Source organism: Fulmarus glacialis, unplaced genomic scaffold (assembly GCF_000690835.1).
Source record: "Fulmarus glacialis isolate BGI_N327 unplaced genomic scaffold, ASM69083v1 scaffold3700, whole genome shotgun sequence".
NCBI lineage: Eukaryota > Metazoa > Chordata > Aves > Procellariiformes > Procellariidae > Fulmarus > Fulmarus glacialis.
The window spans coordinates 42,003-59,960 of record NW_009189524.1 but is presented as its reverse complement, the minus strand read 5'-3'; the positions used below and the strand labels follow the sequence as shown (position 1 = coordinate 59,960).

The 17,958-nt window shown below is 38.2% G+C and overlaps 1 protein-coding gene across 1 annotated transcript in view; it reads right to left on the bottom strand.

Moving 5' to 3' along the window:
- Positions 1-12,218, bottom strand: part of LOC104069649 (anosmin-1) — a gene marked incomplete at its 5' end in the record, with an annotated part of 30,726 nt that extends 18,508 nt beyond the window's left edge. The window contains 3 exons of the mRNA XM_009582368.1: positions 3,278-3,462; positions 8,720-8,942; positions 12,156-12,218. Of these exons, the coding sequence (XP_009580663.1) occupies positions 3,278-3,462; positions 8,720-8,942; positions 12,156-12,218 (471 nt within the window). The remainder of the gene's footprint in view (positions 1-3,277; positions 3,463-8,719; positions 8,943-12,155) is intronic.
- Between the last annotated feature and the right edge of the window lie 5,740 nt (positions 12,219-17,958).

The window sequence follows — 17,958 nt, the reverse complement described above, 5'->3', positions numbered from 1 at the left end:
AAATAATGTATTAATAGACTGAGCCTTCCTCCTTAAAAAGAAAACATCAAAAAACACCTGATGACACAATACAATACAACGGAAACAAACTTTTTCAAAATTATTTTTTCAATACCAAGTAAAAATTTATGTGAGACATGAGAAATTACTTGCAAATTAGCTTATATAAAGGCAATAGAAAACGGCAAGTTTTTTTTAAAAGTAAACACTTTAAAATAAAGTTATTGAAAATTATAACCCCATTTCTCAACCTGTTAGAGTGGGTCCAGAGGAGGGCCACAAAAATGATCAGGGGGTGGAACACCTCTTCTATGAAAAAAGGCTGAGAGAGTTGCGGTTGTTCAGCCTGGAGAAGAGAAGGCTCGGGGGGACCTTACTGCAGCCTTTCAGTACTTAAAGGGGGCTTCTAAGAAAGATGGGGACAAACTTTTTAGCAGGGCCTGTTGCAACAGGACAAGGGGGAATGGTTTTAAACTAAAAGAGGGTAGATTTAGACTAGATAGAAGGAAGAAATTTTTTACAATTAGGGTAGTGAAACACTGGAACAGGTTGCCCAGAGAGGTGGTAGATGCCCCATCCCTGGAAACATTCCAGGCCAGGTTGGACGGGGCTCTGAGCAACCTGATCTAGTTGAAGATGTCCCTGCCCATGGCAGGGGGGTTGGACTAGGTGACCTTTAAAGGTCCCCCCCGACCCAAACTATTCTATGATTCTATGATTCTTCTTGGACAGATAATAAAAATAGAATATTGGATGAGGAACTCTGATAAAATATTATGAAATTTCTTATAAGAAGATGCAAACAATAACTTTGCATAATTACACTACATATGGGCATAGGCATAGAGAAATTCAGATCCTCACCCATAGTCTTTCTGATCTTTGACTGCTTTTTACATGCTCTGTAGCTTAAGTCGCAGAGTAATGAAAGAGCCAGCATCATCTCCCCTGGACTGAGATGCCCCAGGAGTTCTCAGCCAAACGGCTGAGCTCTTCACAGCCTTTGCCTATAATTAAAGTCTCATAGTCCAGTGTTTTGCAATCATACAAGAAAAAAATCTCAGTTATACGGACAAGAAAAGCCCGGAGGCTGTGCACACAGTCACTTTAGTCAAATTGGATATCCATCCTTGTTGCTGATATTGCAAAATAAATTCTATTGCAAGCAGCCACACTTAACAAATTTGACTGCCTGGTGGGATGTCTAAAACTACAAACACCATAGAGCTACATTACTCTATAGAGACAGAAATTCTGATTACTAGCACCCCTCAAGGGGGCCCAGCCTGTATGTCCCATAAGGTATACACAGTTCACAAAGCCAGTCACGCATCCTGAAGCTTGTTCTGAACTGACATCCCCAGTGGCGTCCATCACACAATCAAACACGTGTCTCTTGTGATGCAGAAGGGACAGCGAAGTTCTCAGTAAGATGTCAGTTGGAGGAGGCTTCTCCTGCCACAGAGATTAACTCAGCGCCTTCTGCCCATGTGTAACAGACCCCAGGAAAGGCAGCTGTCAGGATTCTTATCACTTTTGCGCAGTAACACATTTCTGAAATGCTCTCTGCTGTACATCCACTGCAAGAAGGCAGAGGTTCGTATATGCTCCACTACTGTGGAGCATATACAGGGCATGCTTCCAGAAACGTGCATGAGGTCTGTTTCTGGGATGAGAAAAAGCACAGCATTCTGCTACCTTTGTAGTCTGGATCCACCAGCCAGAAGAGTTGGGCTTCTACAGTCTAGCACATATATATGGCACGATAACAGTGAGGAGTAATACAGATCTGGCTCATTTTTGCTACATGGTATTTTCGTAGTAGCAAAGGCAGGAGGCTGTTTGCTGAATACGGAGTGTGCAGATTGAAGACCTGCACCTCAGCTGAGAGATAATAAATAAGTCACTGCAACTTTATCAGGTTTGGAGGTGTGCACGTTCCCTTGGGCTTGCACAAGCAGGGTTTCATGCCAGGCTCTGCTCTGCTTTTTCTGAGCAAGACCCTAACATGGTGACAGCCCCCTGTAGCACCACACTGAAGCTAAGACCTTCACTTCTCAGTGCTCAGTTTCACAAGCTTGACATTATTTTAAGATCGCTTTTTCCTACACAATCTGAATTGAGAATGAACACAGATTGTCACAGAATTTAAACTCCTTACTTTATTTTGTGGATGGCTCTATTTATTCTCTCTTTCCTTTTTTTCCTAGCTATAACGACATTTTGCAGGTCTTTTCAAAATCAGCATTTTACTTTTCTTGTCAGCAGGGATGAGGGTGAAGCAGTTAAGATAAACGATTGGAACTCTGCCATCCAGGTGGACTGTCAGCATGTTAAAAAACAGATTGAAACTGGGAAGGAACTAAGTGAAAATTTATGCTCTGTTGGCTGCTTCTCGTTAAGAAACATTTGCTCATGAATCTTACATTTTCAGTCTGGATTGCACGGAGTGATAAGAGCATGACATCATAGTCTTTTCTGAATTGGGAGGGTAATATCTGAAAAAAACAACTTTACAAAGAATAAAGTTTTTAGTCTTTTTTTCACTCCTTGTTTTATTTTAAAAAATTAAATAGCCAGTTCACCAATTGTATTTCTTACCTTTTTTATAAGACCCAAGTCATACCTTGGAGACTGTGCACTGAGCCCCAATGACCTCAAAAGGACTATGTCTCTTATGTGCCCCCTTCAGTGGGTTTTGGTATCTAATTCTACATTTTTCAAGAGATTTGTGGCTTTCAGAGACTTTGGAATTCCCACCTGAATAGATCATAAGTATGTGCTTACAAGAAAGTGCCACTCACCGGCCTTATGAAAATCAAGCCTCCAGCTAGTTCTATAGATTTTTATCTATAGAGAGCAAACCCACAAAATAAACTCATTTTGAAAACATAAGCCTCTGAGTATTTTTTCTTTTGGGGACAAGGAAACCACTATTTACTTCTTTACTGATATATTCACACATTTTTTATGAAGTCATTTTCAATACATACCAAAAGTATTTGATGTTTCTATAACTGAAAAACTGGAAATGAAAACACTGAAGTTCATTTCTCCTGAGCAAATCTAGAAAACAGTTCATTGAGCAGTGAAGTAAGGCCTTGGAGATCTGGATTCTGTTTGAAGCTCTGTCGTGACCTGGAGAGAGACCCTATAAAGGGATCCCTCTGCATGAGCCTCCCCACCTGTAAGTGATCTAACTCTTCTCCAATCTGAAGAGGACCTTTAGATCATGGTCTGGAAGCTAGGGATCCATATCGCTTTACAAAGAACTGACCTGTGCTACAGTTTGCCAGCTAGTAGCATCATCCTCACTTGGATGGATTCCTTGATTCCACCTCCTCTGAACAACATAGATCACAGGCTCAATGGAAATATTGAATTTGGAAGACCACTTCACCTCCAGGTCTCCAGACTGAAGTTCTATGAATTTTAATTCTTTCCGGGGTTTCAGTGGAACACCTGTAATAGGAACGTGCAGACAAAACTATGTGAGTAATTTACAAGATGCGATTAAACCATATGTAGATGAAGCTGTGTAAAAAAAATAATTAAAATAAAAAGGACATTGTTGGTCAGACAGAAGGAAAAAAGAGGGAATGGATAGGCTGAGGAGCATGGGAGTTTCAGAAGTGCTCATAGCTGACTGATCTCTGCTAACAGTAAAACTTGTTTTTAAAAAAATCTTCAAAATTATTTCCTTATTTCATTTAAAAACTAAAGGATCTGAAAGTTGTAAGCTAAAACTGATCTCACAGAAAACACTTTCCAAATATGCTTTGATAACCTGGAGAAAGATCCCTTTGATCCCAAGCAGAATCAGCTATACCTGTTGTTCAGTTTTTCACCTAATTTGTCCTTAAACACATCTAATGACAGAATTTCCACAGCATCACATAGTAATCTGTTCCACTACTTCTCTATCCTTAACATTAGAAAGCTTTCTCACTATCTTGTTTAGTCTCCTCCACTGCATCTTAAACTTGATACTTGTCCATGATGTCCATGGATCGTGGAGAACAGATTCTTTCTTTCATTTATGGAGGCGTCTTTTATTGTACTGCAAGACTGTTATCATGCCTCTGAATGTTTTCTTCTTCAGTCAATAACCACAGCGCACTCCATTTTCCTTTTAAATCAGTGTTTCTAAGACCGCTGATCATTCTTGCAGTTGTCTCTGGAAACCTTCCTTTTGGCCCACAGCCCTTGTCCAGAGTCAAGGCTAAACTGGACACAGACTGTGTCTAAGCTCTTTCCAGCGTAGACTAGAGAAGCAGGACTATTTCACACATCTTACATTAGTCTGAAATACTTAAGAAAGCTGTTTGCCTTCCCCATGACAGCATGATCTCATTGACTGACATGCAGCTGTATTCTTTCCTAAAAATCTAGGAAAGTTAATTCCAAGGCATCTTGGAATAGATATGTTATATCTAATGCATATAGACCAATTGTTACATTTCAGAGACAAAGATGTCTTTCTAAAATTTTACAGTAATTTCTTATTACACAGTGACACTGAAGGACAGTTATTTCTGTTGTTTCTGCTGCTGGTAACATCACCTTTTTGAAAACATCTGCAGTAGCTTGAAGGAAGAAACAGCTCTTCAAATTTGGCATCTTCAGGATACGTCACAAATAAGGTTTCTATGCTGACATATGAACCTTCTTAGCAAGTTATCGTATGCACTTTCGTTATTTTGTCATTTCAGTGGGTGTCCACATTAAGGCTAGCTGTTATGTGTTGGTTGGATAAATTGTTTCCTACTTAGTCTGCCACAGATGACTGAGTGCCAAAATTTCCTTAGGTGAACAAACTGTTTTTCTATTTTAAGAGGTCTTCTCCTAAAGCTGATTATACAATTAGCTGTAAGTAAATAAAAACTGATATTGTAGCCCTTGAAGAAACCTAAAATCAACCTGAGGAAAATCCAGTACTTAAATCTGGTTTAAACCCTGGAAATCCTTCAGCAGCCAGCAGTCTTAGCCTAATACAACGAACATCACAGAACATGTCAGTTTGGATTTCCACATTTGAAAATCCTGCTTTAATTATGATGTACAATAATCCTACAATTTGCATGTTGAGAAAACTTCCATCTGCTTTGCATTAGGGGCAGTTGGATTCACTTGATTGCAAGTACCTCAGCCTCTCTGCTGTTAGGTAATTGCGTGCAGATGGAGTGCAGCAGCACAAACAACGAGAGCACAGCACAAGTGCATTTTAAAATACTTTTGTAGAACCAGCACCATCAATTTCATATCCAGATGTGTAGATCCAATCACTCTTCAATGTGCTTTTTATTATGTAAATGGTCAGCCCTTTCATCGTGATGGAACAAATTAGTCCTCTGAAGTCTGCAGTGCTTAACTGAAGAATTCAAATCACTGATTGCTGTATGTGTGCAATACTAGAGCCCAGGAAAAATGTTTCTAAAGGTGTCTTTCAGATGGCACATGCATCTCCATGCCATGAAAAATAAATGCACACTGGCCCATCGTAAGAATCTGTATCTTAAATGTCGGTTTCCCAGGAATTCAAAAAGTTTCCATGGAAGGTTTTTGAACAGTAAAGGGTACATTCATGGTGTCAGTACGATTGGAAACACTGTGGTTCAAAGACTCAGAGATGCGCACGTTTAAAACTGTACACTATTTTTTTAATACAAAACTATTTTTCTTTAAGCATGAAAAGAGCTTTAAACTGTGTATGACTATCTGGCTCCAGCCATCTTATTATGATATTGTCATACCGTCATACTCTTTAAATGACATAATCTTCTCTTTACAGTTTATCTTGCCCAGATCTGCAGTTTGGTCTGCTGTATGGACTGCTCCCTTACACGTTTCAGACAAAATTAGTTAGGCTGGTTTAGACAGCATGAACCCTAAATCTTTGTTAAAAAGGGGTCCTGGAAAGTTCACACAAGTAGGTGTATCATCACATCTGAGAGACCACTAACTTCTGAACAGGAAAAAGGCAATGGGTAATTTTTTCAGCTGTCACCAGCTGAGTGTAGAAAAAGATACATGTCCTTGTCCTTACTTGGGGATGCATACATGCATGGTAGACAAAGCAAACCTGATCAAGCATTTTCCATTCCTTTCTCTTCCTTCTTTTTTTTCTGCATTTTTAAATTGTTTTACTTCTAAGCAGAGATATTGTCCCCGTTTCTATCACTGAAGTACCAAACCTACTTTAGGCACTTAAGGTTATTTATAACATCATTATGTCCATATAAAAAAAAAAAATGAGGTAGGCCATGGAGAAGGGACACTTTCTGAAGTCCTTCACTAGTTGAGACAATGTAAAGAGGGTGGATGAGGCAGATGACAGAAGAGTAGGAGAGAACATTTGATAACTCCAGTAAAGGGAAATAGAAATGTGAAGACTATGTAACTGATTACTAATACTCCCAACAGAGATGAAAAAATGCAATGATAATGGACAGTTTGAAGATTATAGCGAAGCAAGCCAATAAACAACTAGGATAACAAGTAACTGGACTTGTTATGTTAATCCAACAACATTTGCAATGTATGACTTTGGTGCAAGTGTACTTACATTAATATTATTTTAGGAATGGGCTTTAGCACTTAGTACTAAAGGGCAAATCCAGTTTGTAAATCCAGCAAATCAGATGAGTATTTTATATCTGCTGTTGTAACTAATCTCCAGAGCTTGATCAACAGTGAAACTACAGGAACTTCTGCAGACTCTTAGATTCAATCTGAGTTCATTTTCTAGCTGTGAGTGCTGTCAAAATGATAAGAATAAGTACTAAACTTATTCACTGGATCTTAGTCATGCTTGCAGAGTTTACTCTTCCTTAGTGACAGCAAGGTCATTTACCCCTGGAGGAAATGAATAGCAAGCCTGTTCCGCTTCTATTTGTCCTCTGTTGCAGAAAGACAGGTTGAAGTGGCTAATTAGCTGAATTCATCAGCTGAGAAGGCAGTACAGTATTGGGCTTGCCCTTCCTCTGCAAGACATATATGCTCTTACAAGCAAGCACCTCCTGCAGATAGGTGATAAGATGTTAGAGAAGGTTAGTTCTGTTCCTGTATAATTAGGCTGAACAGCAGTAGACTTTCCAGTGTGCAGTTATACAATGTATCATATCCTGTCATATCCTGTGTCCTCTCCAAGAGCATGTCGTCTTATTTCATTGGTTTGTTTGCTTGCTTGCTTGTTTTGTTTTTACCTTTTCCAGCTGTTACTTTTACTGGAATGCTTTGTAGTTGTGGTATGGAGCCTGATCATGTAAACCATTACATACACAATACGAATGCCAGTTTATCACTCTGGTCATTTGTCTCAAGAAGATGAAAGAAATAACTAAGTGATCCATTTTAATAATTTTCATTTTGAAAGGTGCTTTGTATAAGAGTGTATTAATTCCTTATAGTTTTAAAGGGGCTGCTCTGAAGTATCTTGGAAGCAAGAGGATTTCCCTTCTGCGCTGGAAATCTGGATCACAGTATTGCCTGCTGTTCAAAATACTTTGAGTACTATCTTCATCAGTTTTATGTTTACTCAACCTCTATGACTTCTAGACCAAATTTTCTCCATTTATGTAAGTGAATAAGACAGTGCTTCCTGATGGCCCATCCTGTACACTCAAAGACAGGATTCAAAAGTCAAAGCACATTATTTCTGACATACGTTCTCATCACTAGGGACATTCAAAAAGATGCATCATGCATCAACCTTTCAGTTAAAGCAATGAACTTAAAAATAAAATCACCACCTCCTTCACGTATTTTATCATTTTTCCATCCACAGATGGAAGTAAGTCTGGATTCAGACATAAGGCCTGGAGCTTAGTTCATAGTTCTGCTGATTAAGCTCTCCACAGAGAGCCCATGCTATCAGAAGAATAACTGATTAATATTTATTTTTTATCTCTGAAGCAAGGAGAATGGATTTCTAACAAAACATTCTAACTCTGTGGAACAAGAAAATGCTCATTGTTCTGCGCTAGGAGCACATTTTCAGAATATTTCCATGTATAAAGCTTTTTTTAATTCCAAATTAAAATCTGGAGTTTGTCTAAGCAAATCATTTCATAGCCTTTATGATCTTGCCAATGGATGTCAAGGAAAACCTTTTTTCACAGAATCTCAGGACTCAAATCAAGTAAAATCTTTTGAATAAGATTGCCTTAGATTTAAATAATGAATTAATGTATATATGTGGATATTATAATCTTTCACTATTTTGTTCTTAGGTCATTAAGAACACCAATGCCAAATATATTGCATTGATTTGGTCTTTTACCAGATTATCTCACACTTCCTATTTGGTAGTCCCACCTGCTTGGCTTATAAACATAAATGTTATTTGTGATTAATAGGACTTGAACTATTTATTGTTAAATATTTTCTTGCTGCATTCTCTCTCATCTGCATCAAATTAAGTGAGATTTCACCTAAATTGGCAAGTTTGTTCTGCTTAAAATGATTCATAATAGCCACATGTTTACATTCCACAGATTTCCAGACATGGACTTCACAAGGGGAAAAAAATTCAGAAACTTGAGCAACATTTTTCTCTGGCTTTCCACCCTTTCAGTGTCCAGCCACGTCTCTACAGGCGCCTCTCCTTTTTCTTCCCATCCATACAAAGTCCTATGAAATGAAAGTCCTGGTTTTCTAGGAGACTTTATTATGGCCTGAAGTTATTAGCCCAGTACAAGTACATATTAATAATCTGTACCTTTGTACAGATTTTTTGGAACTTGGCACGTATGACCGCATCCATTGGAACAGCATTTCTTCACTCCAGAACATTCACTATCAGCTTCACAGCTTTCAACACAGGCTGCTGCAAAACCACTGGCCTTCTCAGGTGCTGGGCAGTCCCCTTGCTTCACAGACAGGATGTACTTAAGGAATTCACAGCTAGTTAGGCATTCATAATTCTTCTTAGGGAAAAGAGGCTAAAGGGAAAACAAAAGAATTGTATAAAGTTTTCAACAGGAACAAAAAAAAAAAAAAAAGAAAAAATGTTGTATGTTTTCCAAGACCTTCTAAAGGAAAATTCAGATTTTCAGCTTTTGCAAGACTATCCCTTTAGATTTATACATTCAAGCCACTTCTAAAAAAGCTTTCCAAGTACAGAATGATGAATTCCCTCAAGTAAGACCACCATCTTTAATAGAATAAAGTTGTTTATATCTGCCAGCTTTCCCTTGTTTTCCTCACATTGGCTGGCTACAAAGTTGCTCAATGATAGATTAAAAACATTCCCAAAACAAAGGGGAAGCAATGGTCAGACAGTCTTTTTTTTGGACTACCCCACATTCTTCCCTTTGTACTTCATAATAACTTTACCCACAATATCTGATGTAATGCCACTCTAGATAAATAAGTGAAGTCTTGTTTCATTACACTGTTTGAACTGAGTTGGCTAAGAAGATTTTGCAGCATCTTTATGTCCTTGCCAGCATATTAGTAATTGTATAACTCTTCATGGAACTGGAACTAAATTTCTGATAAAATGATCTACAGAAAACACAGATTAAAATAAGCATTAAATATATTGATTAAAGATCAAAGTAAATGCTGCTTCTTTGAGAAATCAAGTCCTAGATACATGAGAGGTTGCTTCAACGCATAGATAATTATATAGCATGTGTACTACTCAGAGGTTTGCAAGGTTCACTTAAAACTGTATTAAAAATAGCATCTAGCACCCTAGGGAGAACGTTGTGTGTGACATAGGGATTTCATCTCCTCTTTTATCTGGTGCTTTATTTAGTTTGGTGCAAAAACAGCTAAAGTGATTCCCTCCAAGTGATTGGTGGAACTGTAGATGGGCAACCCATGTAACCGGGGTTATCTATAGCCTGCCTTTCTCTCTCAGAGCAACCAAAAACCTTCCACTCTGACAGATCTGATTTACAGATTCCTAAGCCTACACAGGAATTATAATCCACTCTCCATCCAACTATTCATGTAACTTCTGCAACTTCCTTCCATATTCAAATGTTTTACTTTCTTATTTTTACTGTTGTCATATTTCTGGCAAAATGAGAGAGACTTCACTATTATGGAGGCCCAGGTGTTTCACTGACTACATACCAGTTTATTCTCCAAAGTCACTGTGGTCCAAGTATGTGCCACTACGTTACCTCTCCCATCGTGTCCTACAGAATGGTCCAGAACTTTTGAATCAGGCTTTTAAGGACACATTTGGATGTTATGGCTCAACCAGCCTAAAGGCTGCCAAAATGAGCAGTCCTTATATCTCCTACTAACCCTAGTGATCCTTGGACATACACTCCTGATGTTCCCCCCATTGGAATGCACCTGATCCCATGGCTAGCCAGTTAAGAAGCTAAACCAGCAGGAAACTGAACTTGTGGAAAAAAGGAGTCAGGTAAACTCTCTCCTTTTCTGCTTCACACGTAAGGTTCCTTTAACATTGGTATATTCATTCAGTAGATAAGAAGTAACATAGCAAGCAGGGACCTTGAGAAAAACAAAGCTAAATTGTTGCTTCCAGATTTTTTACAAAATACAAAAAGATTGAAAACACTCTCAAAGGGAAACAGCCTCATTTAATTCAACCAAACAATGTCCATGGAGCATACACGAGTCTGAGAGAAAGGAAAGTGGCCCCGTACTTTTGTGTGTGTGTGAAGCTAATTTCAAATCCTAAAACATCACAAATTTGCAGCTACTTAATTAAAAACTTTATAGCTCCCTGAGGCATAATACGTCCTCAAGGCTTCTCCTCCTCACCCTATTTCGCAGCTCATTTTTCAGTTAGCTGCTAAATGTGCTGCTCTTCATTACGGGCCTTTGAAGTTCTAAATTTAGCTTCAACCACAAAACACTAATCAAAGAGGGATGTTTAGTGTTTTTAACTACAATAGAACAGTGTTCTACAAATGTTTTCCTTTTAAACCAATTTTATACGTATTTTCACCCATATCTGGAAACATACAGCCTGAGTGAGAAGTGATATACGAGAATGACATAAATTAGATCCACTAAAACTGGTTTATTATACTACCCTAGAGTTTTGTATATGAGGAAGCAGCAATTAATCTGGGTTAAAGAACTCTTACAAGAACTGGTTTTCATAAGAAATTTTTACTTTGTCTTCTAATGTAATTACATTGATCAGTAATCCAGTAATCCCTATTTACACAGTTGGATCTAATTTTTTTGTTGTTGAAATTACAGCTTTTCCTAATCATCTTCATGACACTTAAAATCATTTAAACATAAGACATGCTCTTGTACCAGAAAAAGAGTACCAACAGTGATGAGGGAGGAGTTAAATCTGTATATCAGTGATATCAATATATCAATTAAGATCACTTCTATTTTTTTATAGGAAAAGCTGAAAATCTTCATAAACATACACATTCATAGACTTGAATAAAATTGTATCTTTATATTGATTTAGTTATAATAAAGCAACTTTCTATTGGGATGATATTTCAATTTTGTACTAAAAAACACTCAAGAACTGTAACAGCTGACTTCTACCAACTCAGCAGAGCCACGTTTTAAATCCAATAGAACCACCTCTTTTTTTGTACTAGTTTAACTCATCTAGGTTTGCTTATTCACAAACAGGTTATTCTGAAACACGATTCAGAAACAGTTTTCCGAAGACTTGTTCCTGAATAATTATGTATATTTGACAGTAGTCTTCTGAACTAGGAGTCCACAATCCAGTTACTCCTGGAGAGAGATTCTTTTAGAAATCAGATTGACTTTCACATACAGGAAAGCCATCTTTTCTAGCTACCTGCACAAGGATTTTCACACAATGACATTTTATTTTTTAAACAAAGGTACTCTTTCTTACATATGGCCAGAAAAGATAGAAGGGCATGTGGCAGAAATAGCATCTTACAAGAGGGATTTAACAGCACCTTCTGAGAGAAGCTATGTAAGTGTGGCTGGATCAAGCCTTAAAACTTCAAGTTGAGATAAATCATTTGGTCAGAAAAAAAAAAATCTTTTTTTTAAACTCAAACTTAGTATGGCTAGATTGTTACTTGTGTATCCATTCAAATGAAGGTGAATACTGTAAAAATCCCATGTTTGTTAGCTGTCTCCTTGAAGCTAATAATTTAAATGAAAGAGACAGCTAGAACAAAGTGAGAAAGAGTGCCCTTGGGCTGACGTACCTCACAGAAGCTTTGGCAATGGTTTTTCTTCAGGTCCCAGGACTCTTTGCAGGGCTCCAGGCACTAGGAAGAATCAGGAGGCAGAGAAGTGTCAGGAATAGAAAGAAATAAACAACCACAAATGACCCCATTTCTTCTCCAGTTGTTTGTTTGGCCCATAGGAAGTTAATAATAGGCTTTAAAAATCCACTTCTCCCGAGGATAAGATTGTGTCATTGAGTCATGGTGTCAGAGCAAGGTCATGCCAAGCCATGGTTAGATTACAAGAAATATTTTCAGTACTTCTTACTGTACAAGGCAATTGCCTCACTTGTTTATATGCCATCCTATTTTCTGTCTTATTGAATCTAGGTCCTAATACTGTTTCACATCGTGTCACTGGCTCACAGAGACAATGTCAAAAGCACTACTCTAAACTACAGAAAGTTAAATCTTCTCCAAGCTGACCAGCCTAAAGATTAGACGGGCACATGCCTTCCCATGCGAGAAACTATTTCATCAAGCTATGGAGTAAACTCAGCAGAGGTTTAACCACTATTCCTGTATAAATAGACAATGTTCACTGGTCTGTTAGCAAAACCACTTTATTTCAAGTACCATATTATCATTTCTTCACCTTCAATGTCTACTGCAATGGTTATACAGAGAGTTCAGATTCAAACTCTGCAAACCAGAGTCAAGCTTCACAGCATAGCATAAAGAAAAATCACACTATTAAGAGCATTTCAGCATGCAGCTGAAACATAAATTTAGACTCACATCCAGAAACCTTTTCTCTTCCTTTGTTAGACATATGATCTTGGAAAATACTGGCATTGTTGGGAGTTAATAACACCTATTCCTTCTGGTAATAGTGGAAAGATACTTATTGCACCAAAAATAAAGGCCTTTGACATGCAATTTAGTATTTATATAATTTGTTTCTCTTATACATAGTATTAGATTGGATCCGTATAAATTTATGCTATTCAAAAACAAGCATGAATACATATAGGCTGTATCTCAGCTGTCCACCTGTATCATTAATGTACTAAAAAAAATAGTGTTTTAAGCATTTTTCTTACTAGCAACAAAGCCTGAAAAATATAATAAAACTATTAGTCACAGAGGTTACATATTTCAGGAATGAAAAATAGCACTCAAACATTTTCTCTATATATATTTTGGTATTTTAGACTCAATTTCTAGCTCTTCAAAATTCACTGTATACAGAATAATTAGAAGGATACATTATAAAATGTCACTGAAGTCACTAAGTTTAATTAATTCCAGAGTGGTGTTCCTCCTGTGGCATAGCTACTGCACATTTGAGCCCAATTCCACTGTCATGCCAATTTTACAACTCTCCTAACTGTCTGATGGATTTAGCCCCAAATTACAGAGGTATAAATGGCGTAAAGACAAAATGGACAACATTTTGACCACACTGGGACTTTGTCAGTGATCCCCAAGGTTGTCAGGATTTCCATATCCTTGCCTTCTCTGAATTCTTGCTTCACTGCTGCACAGCCGCAGAGAGCGTATCTAAACCAGCACATCCACAATCTTGAGATGACAACTAGGCCAAGTTCATGCTGACTGGACCACCTTCCTTGCAGGCTCTAGGGCAAAACAGTTGGTACTCCTGGAAGGAAATACCAAGATGCTGTATGCTTCAGAGGGTTTGTTCAAGGCGTTTGCACTAGGATGTCTTTACCTGCAATGTAAGCAGGCTCCAGCACTTGATGCCTTGTCTGGCTGCCACTCTGTCTCAATAATCACTCAGGACAGCCCAGGCTACTTTCAGTTCAGCCCCAGCATCTCCTGCCATCAGGGCAGGCAGAGACGATGGGCATCTCAACTCAGACAGTTCAAAGGAAAGATGGACAAAATGAACCAGGACTGAGCAGTATCCTGTAATCCGACTGCTCTCAGAATACTCCAAGGAAAACAGATGATGTAGCAAGACATAAAACCTCCATCATAAGCTTTGTAGGCTCTGATTAGAGTACATGCTCTTATCTATACATAAACAAAAAAATCTTCCTACTCCCACTGTATGAGGAGGCCTCAGAGCCTAGCACCATATGGGCTACTGCAGAAGCCAATTGCCTAGCTTTAGTGGAGCTATGCTATTCCACAGGTTGGAGAAAAACTGCTAGCAGACAGAAATGTTGCCAATAACCTTGCACTAGAAGAGTTTGGGACTGTCCTTCTAAAAAGGTAGTTATTAAGCTTGCAATAACAAAGACGAGAACACCTCACAAACACTGAGGTTTGTGCATTTATCCTCTTAGCTACTCTGTTATGAGGTTCCCCTAGAGTGGGAAGCTGGAAAAGCTGGAAACTTGGATCCAGGTCTCACCTTTGAGTCCTTGACTTAAACTGTAAATCAGCTGAGATCTTGAGATCCCCCCCACTGTCTCGTGAGCTTTATCCTCTGAATGGCAATAATCTCAGGTAGAGACAAACCTTTTTTTCCCCATGAAGTCTCTCCCGATGTTTTTTATATGGAGAAGTAAACGTGTTCCAGATCCAACGTGTTATATACATGCTAGCTCTGAAGAAGGGCTATTGTGTACATAAATTTGTCTTTTTCCAGACATCTCAGCTTTCCAATAAACTCTCCGTCCTCATAAACTTTAGCCTGCCTGGTTCTGTTAAACTTTCTCATCCCGTTGTGTGGGATGACATGTGTCACTCTGAGCTGTAACTTTTATCTGCAAAGGGTTGTGGGTTTTTTCTCATCTTTGGCATGCTTTGCTATGAATGTGCATCAAGATGAGTCTACTGAAGAATACACATTTTGCAGTGCTCTGCACAGTACTGTAGTAAAACTTTTCTCCCTCCACTATGGATCTTCCCCATTTTTAGTCCATCTAGCCAAGGCAAGCACCAAGTTGAAAATTCTCTCAAGAAAAGGCAGAATCAGGCCTTACATTGTCAGCAGCTGAAGGTTTTCTGACAGGTATTGTTCCGTGCATAATAAAAATTAAAATCAAGAAAATGTGAGTCAGAACTAGTGGCAATAACATCTGTTTTCTTAAATCCAAATCTTCAGAGAATACAAAAAAAAGCATACATCTTAAAATTTGGATAATACATTTCTAATAATTTCAGTGCAACTCAGCAAAGGCCTGACGCAAATCTCCCCTAGACCAACAGGAGTTATTTCACTGGTGTTCAGCTTAGCCTTGATGTCTGAAAGGAAAGCATACAGCGTACAGCATTTCCAACCAATAAGAAGAGTTTCAAGGAAATACCTAAAACACCCATGAGAAAACTATTTCCACCCAGCAGGTAAACACATTCAGGTTTTCTGGATTAGTGTAAATGTGTATGCCTGTTAAAAGGATACTGAAATCCTCTATCCAGGATAAGGAGGAATCTAGGCCAAGCAGCAGCTGGCAGCTGGTTTTGGCTCTACTTTATGTAATAAAAAATACCTTGCAGACATTACCACCCACCCTCAGAAGCTAGGCTTAGGTATGTAGATGGCAGCCCACCAGCAGGCAGGAGGGCAGTTGTCCTGGTTTTGGCTGGGATAGAATTAAATTTCTTCCTAGTGCTGTGTTTTGGATTTAGTATGAGAAGAATGTTAATAACACACTGATGTTTTCAGTTGTTGCTAAGTACCCTGTCAAGGACAGCTTCCATGCTACCAAGCAGAGGCTGGGAGGAGGGAGCACAGCCAGGACAGCTAGCCCAGCTGGCCAACGGGGTATTCCATACCATGTGACGTCATGCTCAGTATATGAATGGTAGGCGTGATCCAGGAAGTACCGATCGCTACTTGGTTATCGCTCAGGGCGGGTGGTGAGCAATTGCATTGTGCATCACTCATTTTGTATATTCTATCATTATTATTATTCTTATTTTCCCTTTTCTGTTCTATTAAACTGTCTTTATCTCAACCCACGAGTTTTTCTCACTCTTACCCTTCCAATTCTCTCCCTGTCCCACTGGGGTGGGGGGAGAGTGAGCAAGCAGCTGCTTGGTATTTGGCTGCCTGCCAGGTTAAACCACAACAGCAGTGATGCCAGAAGTGTCCCGGCAGTCCGTTCATCAGATGTCACTGGTCCCTTGGAGCCACCGCTGATTGCTGCCCCAGCACCACCGTAAAGGTTGCTCTACTGCTGGGGTGGGAGGAGATATGAAACACAGTCATCACGGGCCGGTGGCACTCTTCAGAAGATGATGGGTGTTAATCACACCAGCCTTGCTAAATTGAATCTTCCTAAAGCACCTGTTTTATCATCTCCTGTGGTTAAACCTAGAAGTTGTAGGCTTGCTTTCTTCATCCAGGCTGCTGCAAAGTAGTTATTCAGTGCTAAAAAATTGCATCAAAAGCCAAAAGGAGTGCTAATATAAAGCACCCCAGCATTTGTCATCCTTCAAAATTTGTGTGGGGGGGTACCTACGTGCACACATATAGGTATAAATATATATATCAGATACTACTATAGATCTGTTAATATTTGGACTGTATAAAATTAGGAACAAGGGCAAAGTACTGTTTCATTCAAGAAAGAAGGATTACTATTGCTTTAAAATATTTTGGTTTATGTTTTTTTATTTATTTTTTTTTAAATTGGCAGTTAAGGGCCCAGTTAGAGAAGTCTTTTTTGTTCTAATTTTTAAACTATAAATAAAGCAATTTGAGATTAGCATATGATGCATGCCATTTACATTAGTTAGTAAAGGGGTTTTCAAAATAGTCCACCAACACTTTTGCTTAGGAAATGTTGCCTTTGACCTGAATGGGAGAGAGTTATACCAACACAGCAGTTTTGAAAGTCTAATGAATTGCAAAATATAATTTAAGTATTGAAAGAAATGTTTATTAAAATACTGTATATTTATTCAAATATTATATTTAAATTAAATAGCTGAATATGACATATTTATAACTATTTAAATAGCAAATAATTATTTCTTTCAGAGTAGAAGAGTCTATCCACAGTATTTTTGTCTAATAAGGCTTCTTCTTTCACCAGAGTGGAACCAAGTCATATGCAAACTGTTGTGAAAAGAATGGAATTAAAGAGTTATAGCTGGAATAGAATTATTCTTTTCATTATCATTCACCATTCCTGTTGCTCAAAGCAGCAAGGTCAGAAATTAATGATTTATGTTTACAATATATATTTAAGTGTTTTGCTGTCCTAAGGTATTTCATTAAATGGAACTTCGATGGTTTAAAAAAAAGGAAAAAAAACACCTTTCAGTGTGCAGTCTCCTAAGAACCTGCCATGTCATGAAGAAAAATGCATGTACCTGAAAAATGCATGTACTCACTATCAGGCACTGAGCAAAGAACATTCTTGGGGTCAGGAATTTAACCAAAGTCAAAGGAGAACATAGTGTTCATCACTATTACAGAGAATCATTTTGTGATGGCTACACTTAAATACACAACTGCACCCAAAGGAACCATGAGAAAAGTGATTTTCAATCTGTAAATCTTAGCCCAGTGGCAGTAAACACAATGCAAAACATAAACAGGCAGCGAGAGAGAAATAGCTGATTTTGAGATTTTTTTGTTATCTATGTCTGCTGTTTATCAACAGGAAGAGAAATTGTTACTTTCTGTGTCTCAAAAATTGGACTGTGAGTTGTCTGAAGAACACAATTTTTTGGTTTCAGAACAGTAAATGCACAGTTGAATATTTACCCAGTCCAAATCAATTAATATCATGCTAGATTGGTAGAACAATATTAGGTATTAGTAATATCACATCATAGAACATATTACCTTTTGAACAGCTTGAAAACTACTTTTCTTCTTTACTATACGAGTCATGAGATGCAGGATGTGTTTACT